Source organism: Tetrao urogallus, assembly GCF_951394365.1.
Source record: "Tetrao urogallus genome assembly, chromosome: 2".
Taxonomy (NCBI): domain Eukaryota; kingdom Metazoa; phylum Chordata; class Aves; order Galliformes; family Phasianidae; genus Tetrao; species Tetrao urogallus.
The window spans coordinates 48,685,675-48,708,633 of NC_136814.1; the positions used below are offsets into that span (position 1 = coordinate 48,685,675).

Consider the following 22,959-nt stretch of genomic DNA (forward strand, 5'->3'; position numbering starts at 1 on the left):
GCTTCGGAATATTTGAGAAAGTTCTTTAACATAGAAAATAAGTAAAGGGGAAAAAAAACAAAAAGAAATTGCATTTCTCTGCCACCAAATATTTTGGGGTTCAAAAAGTTTCAGGGAAAGAGGAGATTTGGTATTGTTCTAAGTCAATTCACTCTGGCTGAGGAAATGACGAGAAGGAAACTATTTCTCTGTCTCAGGAACCATGTGGGGCTTCAAGATAAGGCAAGCACTTGCTAATTCGAGTCCACAAGCAGGAAATGTGATGCATCCATTTCCTTTCAGACAAAAAAAACCAGTTCCCTAGCAGCACAGAAGCATTACTTCTACCACTAAATCTCAATCATTCAGAAATCCATTGCTGCACTTTGGACATACTATTTTATATCTGTCTTTTGGATGTTATGGATAAGAACAGTACTTACTCACCGGTTTCATGGCCACCAAAGTTTTGGGGTAAGGATTTTGTTTCTTCTTCTGGAATATCATTGAAGTAGATGCTGAGATTAGTTGTTAATTGCCTTAGAAAAAAAGATTGGATTTCACTAGCGCTTCTTGCAGTGCAAAAGATTGTTTACCAAATGCTTCTCCGACAAAGTTTTATCATGAGTTTTGACTAATCAAAGCAGTAGGAACAACTAGGGCAGAATTGATTGTTTGACAAAGCCCCTTACTGAAGTCATTGAAAAGGTCTATTGACTCAAGCGTGTTTCAGATCAAGTAGACATTCTGAACTGTTTAATGGATGTACCTACATGACAGGCATGATTTGTTTCATCTACTGATGAAAAAGACCGAAACCAAAACGTTGCAACCTTTGTAATAAATTCTCAATCTAGTAGAATGTAACAAGATTGGTAGTTTTCTATGGTATCTCATGATCAGATTTCTCTTACTTTTTCCTCAATGTATTTTCCTCAGTATTTTTCTTATCATCCATTATCACCATTTTCCTTCATCCAAGCTTGGTAATGATCAGTTAACTGATATGTATACAGTGTGAAGTAAAAATGTATGTTATACTGAAACTCAGTAGACGTAGTTAGATTTAGCTAATTTGCAGAGAACCTTTCCACTCAAAAAGTTCTATCAACTCCTCTATTTAGCATTAACATGTATTAGCATTAGCAGGTATTGTAAGAATGTATCATATGATCTATTTTTATCTCTCTTACCATTATTATTGAGCAATGGCCAATTCAAGAATCTGTGCACTGTGCCAGGATAAAAAATAGTATGCACTAGCAAGAACCAATACTAGGAATTTTGTTACATGGAAGCACCCCAGAAAAAAGTGGAAAATAACTATATAAGAAGATTTCAAGAAGCTCCTTCTGTTCCTTAGCATGTGATGCAAGAGTCTGCTGAATGCCCAACACATATTTCCTGTGCTGACACATATACTTTCCTACTGGGAGGTCACAAGCAACTCATTGCGTTTTTGTATCTTAGGTTAGAAAGTGGAGTAATGATACTGGATGTCTTTGTAAAGCACTTCGATATTAAGTGAGGAAAAATAAATACTGTTATTAATGTTTAGTCTTTTATTATCTGATGGACTGTAAGTATTTGTGGAACAGAATTACTTGTAATTCTAAAATGTCACTTTCAGAACAAAAATGGAAGTACTGTCATCTCTACTTTAAGAATCCTTTTGTAAATGTCCTGCCTGTTCTTAATACAGACTTGATTTAATCTGACACAAATTATTCATTCACAAGAAACAGGAAAAGTATATATAACTCACTAACAATATAACATATTGTTATTGTATTATTGTATATAACAATTCACTAACAGTGACACCCAGATTTTTTGCAAGATGCCCTCCATCTTCATGATGAGTCAGAAAAGGTACACAGAAGGTACTTAAGAAGTGAACTTAAATTCCACGGCATATTGTATTCAAGGGACTACATTGGTGCTGCTTAATTCAGTTATTTCATTTAAGGCTTCTCACCAGGTGTGCCAAACCCTGATATTTCAGTGCCAAGAGCTGTATCTGATGACACAGAGCAGCACATGCTTGAGCTGTTTTACTGCAGAAAGGGCCAGCATTGGTTCTCACTGGAATTATACACCTAGCTTGCCAGAGACTGACTTTTCTCCAGCCATGATCAGCTCCTTTTTGCCTGTACTCTGATAGCAGAGAAATCTTTGAGAAGAGCTCACACGACTTAGGAAGCAGAGATGCTTCACATGTTCTTCTTATTTTTCTGATTGAGTTTAGAAGAGTTAATAGCTTTCCTCTTCCTTTCCTTTAGATATATCACATGCAGTATACTAGGGAGGGATACTACACTGTTCCATATAGCAGCCAGCATCAGAAGACTATGACTGATACAAACTCACTGCAGGAAAACATTGCTTAAAATTATAGAAATGTGTTTGCTGACATCCTTGGAAATGTGTGAGGTAAAAATAAAACTACACATATTAGATATAAATATATATTTTATTAAATGAGTATACAACATTTGAAGCTGTTTGGTTTTTTTTTTTTTCAGGATATGGTTTACAGTCTGTTTCATCTTTTTTAACTCACTAACCATGTTCTGCTGAGAATGTGAATACATCACCAAGATGCAGATCCTTGTCCATGCATAGGTGACTTCTCAGTAGCTCCCAAGGACTCTACCAATACGTAAACTTCAGTGTGTGCAAAAGCTCATGGGGAAAAAATAAATGCTGTAAAAATTGTTAGAGGAATTTACATAATTACATTTAATTTCTCACAATTCAGAAAGAACTTACTGTCCAACAGCTAATTCTCTATTCTGGAAAATGTACAGGCATCCTGTTTTCTGAAGGCATCCAGTTTCCAATGGAAATTTCTTACAACAGCGTCTTAGAAGTAACCTAAGAATTTCAAAACATTGAACAAACTAACTGTTCTCTAATTATATGTGAATACACAAACATTTTTACAACATCTTCAGTCCACAATTCTGTTAGAAACACACACATGCATCCACATAGGACTAATAACCAAGATTTATGTATAACTTCATATAAGTCATGATATGCAAATAACTTAAAGTAGCCTAAATCTTCTACCTCAACTCATTTCAAGTACTTAACAGGTTAAAAAAGAAATGATAAAAAAAATATAGCACACTTCTGTTTGTAGGTTCAGTATAAAGACAATGACTATGCTGGAGAATTATTAGCATCTTCATCTACAGATCCTGCAAGTCCTAGTTCTTTTCAATTCAGGTTTCACTGTCATCATTCTGCAGCATTTCTGAAATGCTAAAATTATGCAGCAATATAAAACAGAAGAAACAAAACAGTAGTTCTTCTGGCCTAAAATCAATTCTGGCAGAAAGAAATATAAAAGGAATGTGACCGCTCTCTTTTAGTTTAAACTCATCATTCTCTTGGTAGAGATACTGACCTTGTGAGCAAATGCAGTCTGTGTAAGCACAACAAGCACGGAAGAGAACATGCTGGAACTCACAAGTTTGTTTCATTCTCTGGAATTCTGATTCTCATTTTTTTTGGTAGTTTCCTACTACAGAGGTTTCACAGACTCTTCTTACGCGTATTTGTTTTTTCAGAGAAGTTTGCTGTGAGAATGCAGGAGCATTCCTGTTTTAGAGACCAGCTTTTATGGAGCCGTGTAGCCTCTGCAGTCTTATTTTGCCGTAGGTCTCCATAGTATGCTACTTTGGCAGAGATAGAAGCACTTACAGACAGCCTCTGCTGCAATTCAGCACTGTTGGTGTCACGTGGGACTGTAAACAAAGTCTGCATTAGATTTTTATTGGTTGTCTCAAAGGGAGATTTGTCGTGGCATTAGCTAAGTGAGAAATTCAGCTTTTGGTACCCATCCATCAACTACTAATCTCATTTTTTATTGTTTTAATATAGTCTTTATTGAGTTCATTTTGATTTGTAAGTGAACAGTGGAAACAAAGATGTTTCAATTTTAACCAGGAGTGCATTTCTTGTAATTCCTAAAAACATTTTCAGTCGCACACAATTAAATACAATAAATGGTTTTGAGACAATCCTATTCCTCCAGTGTAAATGGTAAAATACTTTCAGATCAGGAAATTCAATTTAAGTAGTACGTTTGATCTGTTGAATATGACAACAGCAGAGAGAAAAAAATGTAAGTACATCTTAATCGGCATAAACTTGGATTCCTAGATTATAATCTAGTCTAATTTTACTCAAATATCTATTTAAGTAATACAACATTAAAATTAATTCCTTTAAAACTATTAAGAAGATTTTTTTTCCCCTGAGTTATAATCTCAGGTGCTATTTGTCTGGTGTATGGAAAAGAGTGTTGTGTGCTCAGCTGGCATTCAGTATTTTAAGACTGAGAACTGTCTGGCACTGTCACTTTAAGCATTATGCCTTGACTTTTATAAGCTAAAAATGATTTTATATATAATGTCAAGTTTTCCTTGTCTTTCTCTTTTGTCTGTCCACTGATCTTCCCCTCATTAAAATGTGCTTATTTGCTTTAAAGAAGTCACTCTATATAGTCTGCAGGAAAATACAAGTAAATCATTCATAGAAACAGAATCACAGAAATACTGGGGTTGGAAGGGACCTCTGGAGGTCATCTAGCCAAACTCCTGCTCAAGCAGGCCCATCCAGAGTAAGTTGCCCAGGACAATATCTAGGCAGTCTTTGAAAATTTCCACAACCTTTCTGATTGAACCTTGAAGGCTCCACAGCCTCTGTGCACAACCTGTTAATCAGTATATTCTAATATGCTGCGTTGCATTACCAGTCTAGCAATAATAGCTGTTAAGGATTTAGAATCATAGAATTACTAGGATTTAGAATTACATAGAATTAATAGATTTTGCACTGTTCTCTTGTTTTATGAACTGAAATACTACTTGTGAATGGCAGCACTGACAAAAACTATAGCACAGCTCTCAAACATAGGGAAGTCTGACCTAAATGGCTAGGTCTCACATTTGTTCTGTATCTCTTCATCTGACAAACAATGACTACATCCTCAGTGATGATTTTGTCACTCAGACTTCCCAGAGTTCCCTATCATGCACTTTGCTAATGATTCTGTTGTTTAAGACTTGAATTTCAGAGTCTGATTGATGTGTGGCTCATCAGGGATACTGAGCCACCTCTTGCAACTTGCAACTAAGGGTTTCACCTCACAGTATGTGAGGATGAAAGACTTAAATCCTGTGCAGATTTCTGTCCCCATCACAGTGAGAACCAACTGCGTGTAAACAAACCTTCCATCCACCTCCCCCTCTTACTCTTTCCTAATCATATAAATGGCTTAGATCCCTGCTGGGTCTTCATTGCTTACCTAACTTTCCATCATCTGCTTAATGTTTTCTCCTTTACTTTTTCAATCTTAAGCCTTGAAAATGTAAAAGTTGTACACCTCCAAAACTACCTTTCTAGTTTATACCTGTGTACCTAACCTTTAAGACCTCTAGTAGCAAATAGAAGTTTGTCATTCTCTCCCAGACTTGCTTTGAAGAGAGTACAATCCAAATGTTGTCATTGATTGGTTTTGGTACATTTTAGTTCTATGTGAACTTGGAGAATCCAATATAAATGTAGTCTAATGTAGAAAATAATGAATAGGAGGGCGAGTTGCGATTCCTAGTTTAGTCAGAAGGCTCTCAGAATCCACTGTACAAATAGATAGAAACCCAGGGGAAAAATAATTGCCTCCAAAACCTCATTTCTTGACCATTTTAGTCCGGAAAATATTGTTCATATGGGCTAGTTAGAGCGTTACTTACATTACTTCTCTAAAATATGTGCAAAATATTATCTGCAGTGCAGAGTTCTATTTGTATGAATGTTATAAATGCATGACAGAGGCTATAAGTAAAAGTAAAGACGGGTCAAGTCTATGTGTCTGCAGGTTTCTCTGACTTTATTGAAGAGTACATCTGCAAATATACCTAGAGAATGTGTTAGCAGCTGTGTTGAGCAAAGGTAAGGGTGACACATGTAACACCCCCTCCGTCACCCCCGTCCCTCCAAAAAAGTTGCCAAAATTTTTTATCTATTTCAAAATGTGATTGAACTTCTGGGGAAGAGATCTTAACGTGATGTATAACACATTTTTTTCCACCAGAGAAGCTAGAACTGCTTTATTTTTCTATGATCAACTTGAACTTAGAGCAGGGTGGATCCCCAAAAGACATTTGTGAAAATGATCAGACTAGAAGGCAGATTTTAAATAGGATTTCTGGAAGATAAGAATGCTCATTTCTTCACATTTTGTGTCTCTATTTAACAACAACAACAACAGAGAAATACCCTGTACTGCTTCATGTGAGTGCTGTAAAAACAATGATGATGATGTGACAGTGACACAGAGTCAGACAGAAAGCTGATTTCATTTTCATTAATGCTTCCTGTAAATTCATATGTTCTATGATCCTAGGTTCCTCCTTCACCTACTCAATTAAATGTTATGATACCAGAAATTTAACAGTAATGTCATGTTTTCAGATCTTATAATCAAAGGTTTCATTTGAATGGGTAATGTTTTTTTCCATATTTTTTGTTTCATACAGTTTTGGTTTTGTCCATCACAAACTTCATAGAGTGGGACTTTAGTCAGACCCTGACAAAACAGAAATAATGTTTACATCAATAACACTTGGCACCATCCCTACAGGAATCAAGACATGTTATCTCACTTCTCACAGGGCTACGCACTGCTCTACGCACAGCAACATCAGAAAAATTTCTGCTGTGTGTCTTCAGGAACAACAGGAATTTTCCTGAACAAACAACATCTCTTATTTTTTTTCCCTTCATTGTGATTGATTTCATTATATGCTAACCCACATAAGAATCCTCTGACAGAAATGGAGAAAGTATCAGATAGCTATCAGATACCCTTGTACTTCTCAAGTGTTCTAGTGTCAAGAAGGTGATTAAAGTACCCCACAAAATTTTGATATGATCATAGTAGATACAGAACTGCTGGGGCAATAAAGACCTGTATACATCATCTCTCCACTGGCTGAAACAGCTAAGATCTCTAGAAGAGGAATCTGCCAGGTCAAGATCATCAGAAGAACCTCCTGTTTCCTGCTTCCCCAACAACAGTCCTGAGCTGATTTGGGATGTCATAAACCAACAGCCTAGGATAGCAACTCAGGCAGGACAAATCTTTCATTTAACTAGTGCTAATGCTATGAGAAACAATGACAAGGTTTTGAGTTTAACAAAAAAAAAAAAAAAAAAAAAAAAAAAAAAAAAAAAAAAAAAAAAAAAAAAAAAAAAAAGCATATGATGGTAAGGCATCAGCAATTACGGCAAACACGCCTAAACATCTGTCTTTCAGTGACAACGTGACAACGTGACAGCAGTGAATCTGTTTTACAGCACCTAGGACACCCACATCCTCCTGTGAAGTACTCCAAAAATACTACCATCACCCACGATAAATAAAACTATGACTTATGATGTAATAAGAAAAAAGGTGTTGATCATCTTCCTCATCACATCTTCAGGGTATACCATGTCTCTGTTCTCTCCAGGTGTGTTTGAGAAGCAATGATTAGGAGGCAGATATTCAGCTGAATTTCTTTCTCATGTGGCAGTAATTTTTGCTGGATCTGCTGTGCCTGTGTGACATCTGTGTGATGCCTTCCAGTCCTGCTGAAAAACACATGAAACAGCTAACAAACAGATGCTGCACTGTGCCTTCTAACACCTCTTATGGTGGTTCCAAAATACTGTAGGAAGTTAGTACTTCCTCTGTGTTTCATCAGGGACAGGATTCAAGGTCATACACCAAATCTAAACATATTCTATCCATGCTGATTTCCCCAAGAAAAAAAAAACCTATGTCTTAGCCTGGTGCTTTGTTTTCTTTTCTATCTAGTTTTCAATGGTACTATTATCTATCCACTACTAGACTATTACTGTTTTATATAAACACCAAACAAGAATTTGATAAATCATATATGCTTTTTCTCAAGGTTCAGATTCAGACTACTCCAATTTTAATATAATTATATCTATTTTACTGTCAATGAAGTAAAAGATTTGACAAACATGTGAAACAAGCATGTGTTTCCATCATAGAAGCAAAGGGGATTTTATCATTAATCAGCTTTTGCATTCAGGAAGCTAGTATGTAAATCGATTCCAAGGCCTTAAATGCAGGCTTGTCACAGAGATAAAAGTAGATACTAATGAGGGCCCCTTTTCCCCCCTTGCAGTTCTTCTGGCAAGTCCAAAGAAAAGGGTATTACCATAGCTGGATGAAAGAAACAAAACTGTGTTATAAGACCAGCCTTATTCTTGAGCACTGCTTCTTCTTGTGTATGAATTATTCTTTTAAATGTGCATCTGTCATCCTCAGGGTGTATTTTGTTGCCTCCTAATTACTACTTCTTTTCTTATTTCCTCTCCCTGTCCTACCCCCACCATCCAAACACTAAATTATCAAGTACTTAACCATCTTTGGCAGAAATGATATAAATCAAAGGTAGTAGATTGATGAGGCAAAGTTTATTCATAATATTATTTAAATATTAATTAAAAAGTGCATACGTATTTGGCTGGCACACCTAATATATTGACTAAGTATTTGTCACTTCTTGTTGTTAAATGAATCGTCTGCCAAGAGAGTAATGCTTTAGTTATTCACTGGATCCAGAAATCTCATTTTTAGTGAAAGCATGTTTCTTCTTGCAAGCACTACACTAGTGAATGTGTTAACATACCAGGGACACAATAAAAGCAGCATAATGCTATGCTTTCTGCCCAAAACAAACTCTACATAGCAGTATGCTCAACTGCTAGAGCCTAGCAGTATTCAGATTCATAGTTAATACATTCTGGGAATGCTGAGATTTTGTCTCAGTTCTTCTGGTAGAAATTTTTGAAGGCAAATGCTCTGTATTTATTCTCAGTTTTCCATTTTGCCACTGTAGCTCATAAAACCAGGAGCTGAAAATCTTTGTGAGCCAAATGAATGGCTGTAAGCAGTGCTGTCAGCCCAATGCAGATGATAAATCTGAAGCACGCAGATGACATGAGATGCCCACAATAAAAAGAGACCACAGAATAAAATCATGACTCAGGAATGAGCCTTTGTCTTTGTAGGATTGTCTTCATTTCATAATCATATCCCTTTGACTACTAATTTGCCTGCTTTCAAAGTAGGAAGCTTCACTTCCTATACAACCTTAATAAAGACTACCTAGCCAAATTTTATATTGCATAATTCTTAAGTTTATGTAAATCAAGTCTGAATTATGCTCCTAACAGCTCCTAAAAAACCACAACAATTTAAAAGTTATCTATTGCATTCTTGGAATGCTGTGGATTGGATTCCAAGACGATTAATAAACCCCCTTCCTCTGGAGGAGATGGAAAAGAAACTTAGGACTTTTTGATATCTGTGTATTAAAAAACAAGGTTTTTGTTGAAAAACTTCAGAGTTGTCTGCTAAAACACTTCAATCAAAGCTACATCAATAGCACAAATATATACAGGGTTGTTATTAAATGACATTGTGAATTATTCAACAAAATAATTGGGGGGATAAAAAGACATATGCTCAATACAATGCAAAAACTACTTTGGGCACTGACATGTCTTGTTGAAGAATACAGCTAAGGCATTTTCCTCTTCTCAGAAGAGGCCTCTGCTTTTCTTCTCCAACATCTTACTTACTAGAAAATAAATTCCCTATCTCAGGCATTTTAATTCAAAATCCAGCTTGTTAACACAGACTTGTGAGATATTTGACCATTACCATAACCTCCTTTTAAAACTTTTGCTTTAAAAATTATATTGATACTATCTCTCAGCTAACCAGCTTAATTGAAGAATGAGTGAACCAAGTAGACACGTGACTTCAGTTGAAGCTTGTTGTGGTTGCACAGATTTTTGTCAATATCATTTAATTAAGACTCCTAGATCACACTGAAGTAGATATTCAGATCCATATTTGACAGAAGAAAAATCTGAAACTGATAGACAGAAGCACAAGTACCAAGAGAAGGCAAGCTCAAATTTCTCCATTACAGATAACTGAGAAGTTATCTCAGAAGACGGTACTACCACACATAAATGCATTTATGTAGTCTCAAAACCACATATTCAATGTGATATCCAATGTCTGTGGGAGATAAGTGTAGCAGGAAAGCTGTTTGCACTACTAGATTGTAATGTCATAATGTGATGGAAAACACAGCAATGACAATAGGGAAGCAAAATCCCAGGATGTAGCAAGTGTGGACAAGGCAAGTGCAGCATCCAAAGCTACAGAAACAAAGGACAAAAAAAAAAAATCTGCTTACCTTCAGAAGGCCTCAAACAGACAGGGATCTCCAGTGAGATGCTCTCATCTCCACTACCAATCCTTAACTAAGGTCTAGGAAGGAGTGGATCCTGGCTTTATTCCTTCTGGTCACTCAGGGGCATTGCATGCCCCTGAGCTCCCTTGTACCCCTGGGTTGGCCCACCCTGCCTTCCCACCAGGTGCTCAATCACTGCTTCAGGCCATGAGTTGGCATTTCTGCTAAATAGATTTAATTCAAGTATCTCTACAGTAAAAATAAAATAAAATAAAATAAAATAAAATAAAATAAAAGTATGAAAATATGATTTAAATACAGACTCCTCTTCCTGCTACTTGAACACCTATTTATTAATTTTTAATTAATTTTATAAATTAATTACTTTTTAATTTTATAAATTAATTAAAAATTAATAAATAGGTGTTCGAGTAGCAGGAAGAGGAGTCTGTATTTAATAAGGAGTCAGTATCTAATAAGATACTGGTCAGTATTACTGAATATTGATCAGTACTCGTCAAAGTTCATAAATGGTTCCTCTTCTTCCCATTCTTCAAATTTGTACAACATTCTGCATTCTCACCATGAGAAGGCTGTAGTTTTAGCGATCTCAAAAATAAATAAATAAAAGACAATAAATAAAACACTAAATACTATCTTCATTCCAAGATATTTTTGAGCAGGCATGACCCATGTTAAAGCTGTCAGCAGAGTACTCTGCGGCAATATTTCAAAGGCAAAAGGGTTCTGAATGAGAAGAGACATTTTTTGAGAAATTTTACAATTTTGGGTCCCAATAGATTTTCTTCATCTTCTTCCAAGATGCACACATGTATCAGTTTCATTCATTTTGTTTATCACAGAATCACAGAAACACCAAGGTTGGAAAAGGCCTACAAGCTCATCCAGTCCAACCATCCACGCATCACCAATAGTTCTCTCTAAACTATATCCCTCAATACAACATCTAAACGTTCCTTGAACACCTCCAGGGTCGTGACTCCACCACCTCCCTGGGCTGCCCATTTATGCTGATATACGATGTACATTTGCAATGGAGATTAAAAGATATGGAACTGTGAAGAAGAGACTGATTTCTGGAAGTAGCTGAGCTACCAGTGAAGAAAAGAAACCAAGTCCTGCCTCTTGCTGACAGGAGGCACTTCTGACACAGCAGCAAATGTGCAGAGGTTGCAGCATTTCCAAAAAGCACTGCATTGAGAATCACCATTTGTAGGATGCACTATACAGTCTGAAATGTCACTTCCATTTTTCTCTTTTAAAAGACTCTGTTTGATGTTCTAATATATTCTGTATTCTTTATATTCTAATAAATCTTAGGTTGCCCATATAAATCCTTCTCAGCCTTTTGTGGGTTCTCACAGCAAGTCTTTTGAAGCTGTGTCTGGGCTTTTGGTTTCAGACCACAGGCATTAGGATTGCTATAGTAGGACTGAGGATGATACAAAGCCTGTAGGCTTCCCAGTAACATGAAAAATCTGTGCTTTGTACTAACCCTGGATTTCTCCTGTTTCCTTGAAGGTACTTTTGTTTGTTTGTTTGTTTACTCTTTTTTTAAAAAGAATTTCAAGAAATTCTCTTTAACATTAGAACATCACTCTATTCACTTATCTTCTTCATACAGGAAATGATTTTATTCTCAGGCTCTGTAAAATTATCTTATCAATTAAATAATAACAATGAAGCCATATTGCACTGTGGCAAATTGTTTTTTATTGTTTGATTTAGATCCATGCAGAGGATATTTAGCTTAGGGCTGTGCTCTGTTTTTTCGAGGTTGATAAGAATTTCTTGCCAGAGGACTGTGCTGCACATGCAAAACAGATCACAATTACATTACTCTCTTTGTAATGCATCAGGAATTACAATGAAACCATGCAGTAACAAAGTTTCTATCTCTGTCTGCACAGAGGAATCTGTGCTTGGTTTTGCAGTTATGCCGAAGGCCTGAAATTAAGCATGGTGACATCTCTATCTTAGATGTTTCCTTCTGATTATTACAATTACTCTTTATTTATCATTCCAGTAAAAAAATCAAACTGCCAGTAATATCAAAGCAACATTATTACATCTGAGTTGGTTTAGAGGCTTTTGTTCAGCTGTTCTGAATTTTTATCACAGTGAATGATATTAAAAAAAAAAACAAAAAAACAAAAACAAAAACAAAAAACGCTCTTACAGAGAAAGTTCATTCTGGACACCACTAGACATCAAGAAACAGGAACTGACTCATCATCACATTTCACCATCAGCACAGATATTTGCAAAGCAATGCAAATCAGTACAAGCTATACTTCACTTAACTTTCCAAATATTTATTTATGCTGTGCTTTACTGTACATGACGTTCAATGTCTCTGAAAACACCAGTTCTAAAGTGCTTATGGCAGCACAACTCAATCTGAGTTTCCAGGTACTACAAGCTCTTCTATTATCCTTCATCTAGCTGTTCATTTAGTTAGGTTTTTATTATTATTATTATTATTATTTGTTTGTTTTTAATCCTATTTAATTAGAATTAGAGTAATTTACATTGTATTTAGATTTCCAACATGAATTTCCAGCAGAGGGCAATCTTGTTTCTAAGTAGGTGGCTTGTTTGAAAATTTAACCTGCTAGCAAACAGCTGCCCACTCTGCTTTTCAAACTCAGGATTCATTGAAAGACACAGACAATGCCATTTATTTTTCCTTGTCAATTTATTAATTTCCTTGCAGATATTCCAGGATCTATTTTGCTTGCCTGATCAAAGAACATCTTATGAACTATACAAAATGATGTCTATTTGAGTCTCAAGCTTTCACTATTCTGTCTTCTTTTCTTCTTTTTTTTTTCAAGACAGGATTAACTATTTTACAAAAACATTTGATTGATGTATGGATTATAATCTTTAATATTTGATTGTGGATACTCTACTCATGTGGACTATCTGTTCTGGTTTCTTCCTGTCCTCACAGATAGAAACAACTTTTACAGTTCTAATCTGAATTTCCTTTATTTTATTCTTTATTTCTGTACTTCTTACCTGATTTGTAGTGGATATGAAAGCTTTATTTGCAGCAACAATTCATTTATGAGTGGGAGAATTACTTTCTGTGGCTACAGAAAATAATCAAGCACTGGCATAGACAGAATAAAACATATCTGTTACAAGCCGTGTTCGAAGGTAGAATGACCTTTCTGACAGCTTATTAATTATTGACTATCTTATTAGCACTTGTGTTCTGTACATCCTGCCCTTCTTTCGGCTTTTCGCACAGATTCTGTTTTCCAGACCTTACCACCCTCATATGCTTGCTTCCTGGGCATCACAGGTGCTTGAATCACTTTGTGTTTTAGATGGTCTCTTTCCCTCTTTTCACATGTACCACATAACATTTCTTAGTATTTTCTTAACAAGCTGCGGCCATGACTCAGACCACAGCTGGCTGCTTTCACAAAGAAGAAAATTCACCCACCCAGCTGAATCATGGACTTCCTACAAATGATTAATGAGAAGCTGGTTTGCTAACACAATTAGTGGCAGCTATCAGGAAGATAGTAATGTCAACACTTATCAGCTACAGAGAAATTGATTATTTTTTTTTTTCTGAACTCAAATAACAGCATCATAGGAGCTGGCTTCTATTACCAGTCCCAGCCTTAAGCTAAGTTTTCTTGGAGCTCCTAGAGCTGAATTTATTTATTTATTTATATATTTATTGACTTCTTTTGTGCTGGGAAAAAATGGTAGCACTTTGGGCACAGGGTGTTCCTTTTCATGTTCACTGCCTAGTATTTGTGAGAAGGAGCAGTTTCAGCTCCCCCATCTAGGGCTGCAGGAAGAAACACCTTATGAGTTCATTAAAACTTTAACGCATTTGGACTGCTCCTGTCTGGTTCTGCACGACTCAGGCTGTGTTACAAATATTCACTGTCGACTGTGATGAACCTCACTTCAAAAGGCAAGCAGTATCTGAACCTTTCTTACTTGTCAGGTTACTAGATTTGTCATTCACAAGTGCAGTTCATACTTAAATACGCTAGCTGGTGCTCTGCACTAAGCTGTGCAGTATTCAGGAATGAATTTCCATTCTGGTTTGTGAGTTTTTGTATCATCTTTTGTCACTTAGTGTTCATTTAGGGGGAAAAAAAATTCATGGTGAAGCAGAAACTGAGCTGGATTTCCTCATACTTGAGATGAAAGCCTCTGCCACTTTTCAGAGTCTTTCACGTTTGAGGAAAGCAGGGTGTAGGCAAGTGTAAGTGCACGTAGAGGGAGGACTGCTCACTTGGGCAAGATTTTAGTCACTGGCATATGGTGTGCCATAAAGGAAAGACTTCATAAAAATTTGAGAAGTAAAAGATTAAAATGGAGAAGAAAAAAAAAAATAGAACTCTAAAATTTGAATATACAACACAAAAATACAAAGATAACTCTTTTTCACTATGAAAGATAATATTATGTTCTGATATTTCTCATTTTTCATACAGCTGAAATCAAGCAACTTGTAGGTGATATGTTCTACAAATAAGATTGCTGGATCCCACATGAATTAAAGTTTTCATGTCATGAACTTACTGAGCAAGTGAAAGGAAGAACAGATGGCAAAACTACTTTCAGTTACTGAAGTAAATGAAAAGGAACACGAACTAACAATATACATAAGACATCTTTATAACAAGCTACATTCTTATGCAGAGGAATGCCATTCTTGATTAACAAACTACTACTTTTAACTTCTAAAACCACCTTATTATTTCTATTTTAATGGAGAAACAACAAAAAATTAATAGCTCTGAAACATGAAGAAGATTACAGTATTTGAGTAATCTACTAGAAATAGTCATCTACCAGAGATGAAATGTATAGCTATCATCATGAGGATGTTATCTACCACCTTACACTTGGCAATAGCGTGATCAGATGAGATGCTTGACAGACTGTCTGGCCCATTTTTGGTAACTGTAGGAAGCGATGCAGTTCAGATTCAAGTTATGCGTATACTGAATAGTGCTTTTCCATCTCTCTGTTCTTTGCATTCAGTACATTTCCCCCTGCTGCTGTTGATCTTACCTTGGGAAGCTCTCTCTGAAGTTGATTTCTTTTCTCTCTCTTTCATGATTTAAATGATATTACTATCCTTTCATGAACTTGGCCAGCTGAAGAGTTTGCCCTTGTATGCATTTGTGAGCATAGTGGCAGGAAAACTGTGCATCTGTCTTAACTTTTCACAGTGATGAATTAATAAGGCTGTGTTGTTAATTTTCTGGTCAAATTTACCTAAGATATTTCTTCTCAGAAGGCTTGCAGATTGATTGTCCCAGCTACTGCCAAAATTGTATGGGAAGAACTTGTTTCAGGAGCACCTTGTCAGACATTTTATCATCTTTACTAAAAAGACTTCCAAATTTCTTCTGCATGGATTCTACAGTGCTTAAGGACTTGCTGGAGACTAACAGCTTGACAGAACACATAGTAATGCTTCAGACATATAGCTCATGGAACCATGGAATGGAAGGAGCCATATAGCACAAGGAATCATGGAAGGGAGCCTTAACAGTCATTGTACAATCAGTATGTGTACAGAGGTTAGGCTAAGTAGGATCATCACAGTAGAAAGACAATAAATGAAAAATGCCCACCATTGTAGACTCACAATAAACTCCATAGGGAGCAATCTCCAGAAAGAGATCCTTCCTCAGTGGCAGTCAGCACTTAAATGGGATCTAGGAGAGGTGGAGCCAGGCTCCACCCCCTCCAGTAGCACAGGTGAATTGCCTTCACCTGTGCTCCTGCAGCTGATTCATTGCTTGCCTCAGGTGGTCAATCAGAGGTTCAGTCCATGATCAACAGTTCCCATATAGTCATCTAGTTCTATTATCTTACAATAAACAAGGACACCTACAGTTATATTGGGCTGCTCAGATATAAGCTATCCAGCCTGACCTTGAGTGTCTCCAGGGACAGGGCATACACCACCACTCTGGGTGACATTTTCCAATACCTCACCATCCTCACTGTAAAAAACCTTTTTTTCTTATATCTAGTCTAAATCTCCCATCTTTTAGTTTTAAATAATTTCCCTTTGTCCTATCACAACAGACTCTGCTGAAGAGCCTGTTATAAAAGGCTTAAGGAAATCTACAACAACTACAGCAGAAAAAAAACAGTAGTCTGAAACTCTGACCTTTTTAACCTGGATACAGCAAAAAGACCAAGAAAGTTGAAGAAACTAATGTATCAAATTGTTAATCTTGCAGCAGATTTGGATTATGCTTTGTTTCCTTTTGTTTCTGACATTTTACCTGGAAGTCTCATGATTTTCTATTGTTGAAAAACTTTTATCATTTGTCTCAACTGCTGTTGAGGATCAGGGGAGATAGAATTGACTGAGATGAGATACCTGATCTTTTCGGTTGTAACATAAGTAAATAAATAAGACGGTGTGAATAACCTGAGAAACATACGGTTTAAAACATATTTAGAGAATCAGCACCAAGGAAGTTAGTGTCAGCATCCCTACACGTCCCCAAATGTTTTTTTCCTCTTCTACAAGCAGAGGACAGAACAGCATGCACAGCCCTCAGTAAACCATGGGATATTGTAACAGCTCCCTAGGAGATACTTCTTAGCAGTATTGCACTTGCTCTCATGAAAGGCTAAACCTGCCCTGGCACTGCCCAGATTAAGGATGAGAAAAACAACTCTGTGAAGGCCAGCTGTTCTCCTGAAAATCCCAGGTGCAGCAAGTCCTGCTCTGCCTTTGATTTTTCTCTGTTTTGTAGTATTTTTTCCAATGCATCTCAGGGCTGTGATCACTGGACGTTCTAAAGAGGAAATCAATGAGCATAGATTCAGTGTAAGTTTTTAGAACTGAACTACATTTCAGTGAAATTCATCCTCTTCAGGGGGTCAACAAAAAACAAGTTTGGCCTATTAGTGTGCTCCTGCTGTTCCCGCTGAAGTCAGGGATAGTCTGGGAAGAGAAAGAAAAAAAGTACCAGTAACCCATAGGTCTAGTGATATTTCTATAATAGGGACTGGAAGAATCAAACTTAGATACAAATTGAAATGAGAGGATATGGGTTACTACATGTGGACTGCAATAATCAGAGTTAGCCCAGCTGAGTTTCCCCAGAGAATAAGTTGACCCTCTATTTTTGCATTCAAACATAGAAGTAGAAAAATAAGAGAATAAAAGAAGTTAAATAAAATGAAGGTATTATCAAAAAAGGATAATTGCCTGTGCTGTACCTCCAGCACAGGGAACTGCACGTGGGAAGGACTAAAGAGCCACACTCAATACCTTTGTCAATTCCCTCATCTGCTTTTAACTGTGAAGCACTGATTAGATTGCACAGGTGGTGAAAATTATGGCTAGAGGCATGCAGGGACAAACCCTTGCTGTGGTGGATGGCAGTCCCTGAGCCAAACATGTTAGTTTGTCTAACTGAGCTCATCTTCTTCCATGTGAGCCTCACAGAAAGCACCTTCTCCTCTCTACTAGAGTCAGGAGCCCAAATAGAAGCGTGGATACTGGGAAGCAGCACAGACCCTTGTGTTTGGAGGTCTTCTTGACTGTCTCAAAATATAATAATGTAACTAGAATTCTAGGCAAGATGTGAAAGAAATCAATCTAAAAATGTTTAGCTCTTGCTCCTCTTTCCCATGCCCATGCTAGGACGAGAGTAGGGATGCTCAGACTACAGTTCTGGTGTTTGGGAAGGTATCTTTAAAACATCTTCTGGGCTCTCCTCACTGAGGGTCACCAAGATCTGGCTCTTCCTTCCTATCTTCAGGAGGATGAGGAGGAATATGCAGCAACTGAAGATGCTAAACACATTAGAACAGCCTAATAGACTGTTTCTTACATAAAGAAAAATGGCACAGTAATGCCTGCCATGATTCCGAACATATCTTTATAAAGCGCAGAATCATTACATGTTTGTCAGAAGGCTACTGATGGTGATGAGGCTCTGATCTGCAGGAGTTGCAACACCGGATGCTGCTACTCATGAGCTCCTGCAAAAATAGAACAAACATTTGTCCTTCGGCTGCAGTTTGCCCAGTCAAGAGTATCTTAGTTTTAAAAATGAGGGCTTGAGGAAAAATAATATTTTGAGGTTAAGTCTGGTCTGCCTCTGATCAAAAGAGCAACAAAGTATTTTTAACGGGAAGATGTGCATTGCAGAACTATCCTGTGCTTTATCACCTACATCTTTAATCTACCTTTTGCAGAGTATTATGATCAGAAACCTATCTGAAAACAGAGATCACAAACAAACAACAACAGGATTGTATATACATCCAAAATGCCAGTGGCTTAATTAGAATTCAAATTTTCTGGGCCTCCTTACATTTTCATCTGTCCTAAGTAGTACTGAATGAATAAACTCTTCAATACTCTTTTCCTTATTCCTTTCCATTCTCCTTCTAGACAGAAGTGCTTCACAAGCATCATGACACAGACAGAATAATCATTTCAAATATTTCTATGGCTCTCTTTCACTCATTTCCTCTTTTCTCAATCAGTAGTCAACACAGAGTTTTATCTCACTTGTGATCTAAACTCAGCTTGTATTTTTAGGAGATCTGTAAATGTTTTCCTTTTGTTTCAGGCCTTATTCAAGATTACAAATGTACAAGTTTTCTGAAGTACCTGAGCTATTAGAAAATCTTATTCCTCTACACCTATGAAAACATGTAGGGGAGAAAATGGCATTCCTCATGCTCTTTTTTTATTTTCAGATCTTACTGCTTTATTTTCCCAATGGGAGATCAGTATATTTTCAAATTAAGCATGGGAGGTGAGAATTATTCAATAGACTTAGTGCTACTGATAGTTACCTTTGACCTAAATCATTCAGGGTATGGTGACTTACACTAATTATTATAAGGATTTAAGGTATCTTTTTGTCAGTGGTAAAAGGCTGGGATATGAATCTCTTGTTAGAATAGATACTGGGCTTAATTCTCTAAGAACATGGATATGCCTCACTTGTAATAAGTTAGTAAACACAAACACAGAACATAAATACCTATGAAAAAGATGGCAAGCCTGTCTAAATCCACATTTTGTATGTGAAGAAGAAAAAGCTTGGTGGCTTCATAAGCACACCTTGGTGCTTCTTGGTGGCCATTTTTCAAAGAGACTAAAGATTTTTCCCTTGCATTGGCTGGCACAGAGGCTGGTATTAAATGCAAGCTACTTTCCAAATGTTACTGAATTCTGCAAACTAAATAAAAAATACCCTGTAGCAAGAACAGTATGAATTCTTCCGTGCTGCAAAGGTTCGCGTATTTTGCACAAATATGTGTAGGTTTGCTCATCTTTTAAGGAGGCAGCCACATTCAAATCATTTTCAGGCAAGGTTGTGCTTCAGATCTAAAGTATCCTTACTGTGTATTTCTGTTGTATTTCAGAGCACGTAACAATAGCCTTCACAGTGTCCATGTTGATTGGACTAGTGATTGGAGGGATCATCTGGGTCTTATTCACCTGCTTGTCCCGTCGCAGAGCTAGTGCCCACATTTCCCAGGGTAACTCTTCACTCTTCACTCGCCGGTCCAGACCCACATCCCACTCTTCTAGCAGGACTGGATTTTACCGTAACAGCAGCTGTGAACGTCGAAGCAACCTCAGTCTGGCCAGCCTCACCTTCCAGCGGCAAGCCTCCTTGGAACAAGCCAACTCTTTCCCCAGGAAGTCAAGTTTCCGTGCATCCACCTTCCACCCTTTTCTGCAGTCTCCTCCCCTCCCTGTGGAGACAAACAGTCAGCTGATCACCCTCACTCCCACCAACACCACTACAACCCTCGTGGGAAGCACAACCAACAGTTTAAGTCGACCTGAATTCCACTGGTCTAACAATAGTCTCCGTATCTGCCACTCCACACAAACCCCTCCTCCTGCATATGAAACCATCATAAAAGCATTCCCAGACTCCTGAGATAGGACCTTGCCACAAACACACAGTTATTTTTGGAGGAACCTCAATCATCCCAAGCAATTTTCTGTGCATGATGAAGATCTCCAAGAAGTCTCCAGCTGCTGTGACACATTGCAAAGGGCATGTGCACTGCCAGGAGGCAGGTAGTGCTGATTTCTTAGAGAGTTATGTCCCACCATCCAATGAATCACTTGTTTTTGAACTACTGCCCCTAATTTACTGCTTTGCAACATGCTGACATATTTCTACTGCTGTATTGTAGCCACTATATTTTTTTCTTTAGGGGAAAGAAAATGCTGCTGCATTAAAAAAAAAAAAAAAAAAGATCATTTCTCAAAGAGAATTTTAGAAATTACTGATACAAACATTATTGCAATTTTCACTATTCAGTTCATTTTTAAATAGCAAACAAGCAAATTAAACCCAAACTTTCTGGTTCTATGCATTTTCCCAAGGATATTTATATTTATTCCAATGAACACTTCCATTAACCAGCTTCTCACTATAATCGTACAACAGTTTCGAAATGAGGAACCTTAGACAAAAGCCATGCAGAAGATTTAACATCACAGTTCCATCCATGGTTCCACTGATTGCAGAGAACCTTAAAAAGATTCCATGTTAGAGCTGTTTGTGTGAAATTCCTCACAGTATGAGAAAAATGTTAAGGTATATCATCCTTCATGTAAAGAAAAGTTTTGAAGAGCATATTAAGTGCTTGATGACAATTTTAGAGAATTTTCTATCTCCTGCCAGCTGAAGAGGTAGCCACCTTTTAATGCCCAAGAAGGCTGTATGGGAACAGAAAACCTGATGTCTCTCTCATTTGTCTGGTTATGGTTATCAAGATAAGCATTGCATGAATGACCACTAGTTTTTTAATTAAGTTTCCTGCTTTGCTGTGAGATTGCTCATTTCCTTATTTAAAATTATATTTCTCAAATAGCACAAAATTTTAATTCTTCCTGGAAAGTTATCCACTGAAATCTTGCCTTTCATTAACAGCATTTTAGACATTTACATCTGAACACTGGTATTGTACAGTTGTGTGTAACATGAAGATGAAGATGGAACTTTAGTTGAGGTTAACTTACATTCTCGACTGTTATAGTCAACTGTCTTAGTTGAGACTAATTGCACCAACATGACAAGTTCAGGATTTTGAACTAACACATAAATGGGGGTGGTTTAAAATTTATTATATCAATTTTCTGTTAGGTCTTGCACATTTGAATAAAGACAAAAGAATTTCCACAAGTAGGAGAAGAGTCTTACTCCTCACTTAGAAATAGACATTTAATTCCTAAATCTGCTTGACAGCTACCACCTGAAGGACCCCTGATCCTGAAGAGTTGTTCCTGTGTTTCAGCAGAGAACCTGAGTCCTCACCTGTTCTCTGAGAGGGACAAGGATTCAGCAGATTTTGAGAATGGGCAAAATGTTTCACACCTTACTTTGCAGGCTTTTGGTGTCTAGCAGCTCACATTTCTCTGCAGAGTCCAGCATCCTTTGTGTAGCACTACTGATCTCTTAACTACAGTCTTCCAGCCACAAATCTTTCCATCTGCAAACATTGCTACAAACATTGAACTTACAAGTATTACTTATTATAAACTACAAGTATTCTTTCTTATAAAAAGCAAGTTATTATGCATTTATTTACTGGCTGGCTTTCATGTTTTATTTTTAGTGTACCTTTTTTTTCCCCCTTCTGGAGGAACGTATGTCAGTGCTAGAACAACAACTTACTGTGTTTACATTTTTCATAGCAGACACTTTGAGTTCCAGTATGCTGAAGACTTGCTGATAAGGCTGCAAAATTGCATTTGGCTAATCACAGGCTACAGGCTTAAAAAACAAGTAGTCCTCTGGAGAAAAGCAGCTTTGTTATTTTATTCTCTAATAATATTTTTTCTCTTATAGTCTTATTGGGTCTGATGAACTTCATTGCATACGAGTGCTTTCATGGTCTCCTAGTTCTAGAATAGGTAACACCGCCTTTTCTGACGTGCTTTCAGAAAGCAGAATTCACACTTTCTCCCTTTGCATATTGAGTCTAGTGGACTGACTGTTTGAAAAGACAGCTTGGCATACAGCACCTAGCTGGCCAAAACTGCTCTATCCTTGAGAGAAATCATTCCAGATGAGTGATTTTTTTTACTCGTGGTTTAAGATGAAAATTACGTATTTTCTTAGTATATTACTTATATTAAAGAATATTTAGCATACAATGTAGACAAGTTTAAACGTACTGTATTTTTTATCGTGAACACTGGATATCAAAATATTTTTAATTTCCCTTGGATTAGGGAGATTAAAAACACAGATTGTTTGATGCATAACAAGGATTGTTGGATATCAGTTTTAACAATATCTGAAGTTGATGTTTTGTAAGTTCTCCAGAAGTGCAAAATGTGAAATAAAGATAGGTATTATAATCTTGACCTCATGGGTTTTGTTTTTTTTCAAAAATCAATGTGTTGACTTTTATAAAAAATACTTAAATGGAAGTTTATTACCTTGAATTATTCAGGATGATGTAGTTCAGAATGTTAATGGAGATATGATCTTTCCTCTTCTCTGTAGAGAGACAGACCATTGATGATGATAGTACATGAAGTTAGCATTGGAATGTGCAATGTTAGAACACTTTCCAAGGACTGCATGTGAAAATTAAAGCAATTATAAAATGCTTTGTTTTCTTATGTTAGTAGGAATTAACTATT

The 22,959-nt window shown here is 36.8% G+C and overlaps 1 protein-coding gene across 1 annotated transcript; it reads left to right on the forward strand.

The window, feature by feature from the left end:
- Positions 1-202: 202 nt before the first annotated feature.
- Positions 203-20,233, forward strand: MYCT1 (MYC target 1; the record flags this gene model as incomplete). Its single annotated transcript, XM_079550261.1, is given in 3 exon segments — positions 203-286; positions 288-453; positions 19,707-20,233. Coding segments are annotated over 3 exon segments (777 nt in total).
- Positions 20,234-22,959: the final 2,726 nt, after the last annotated feature.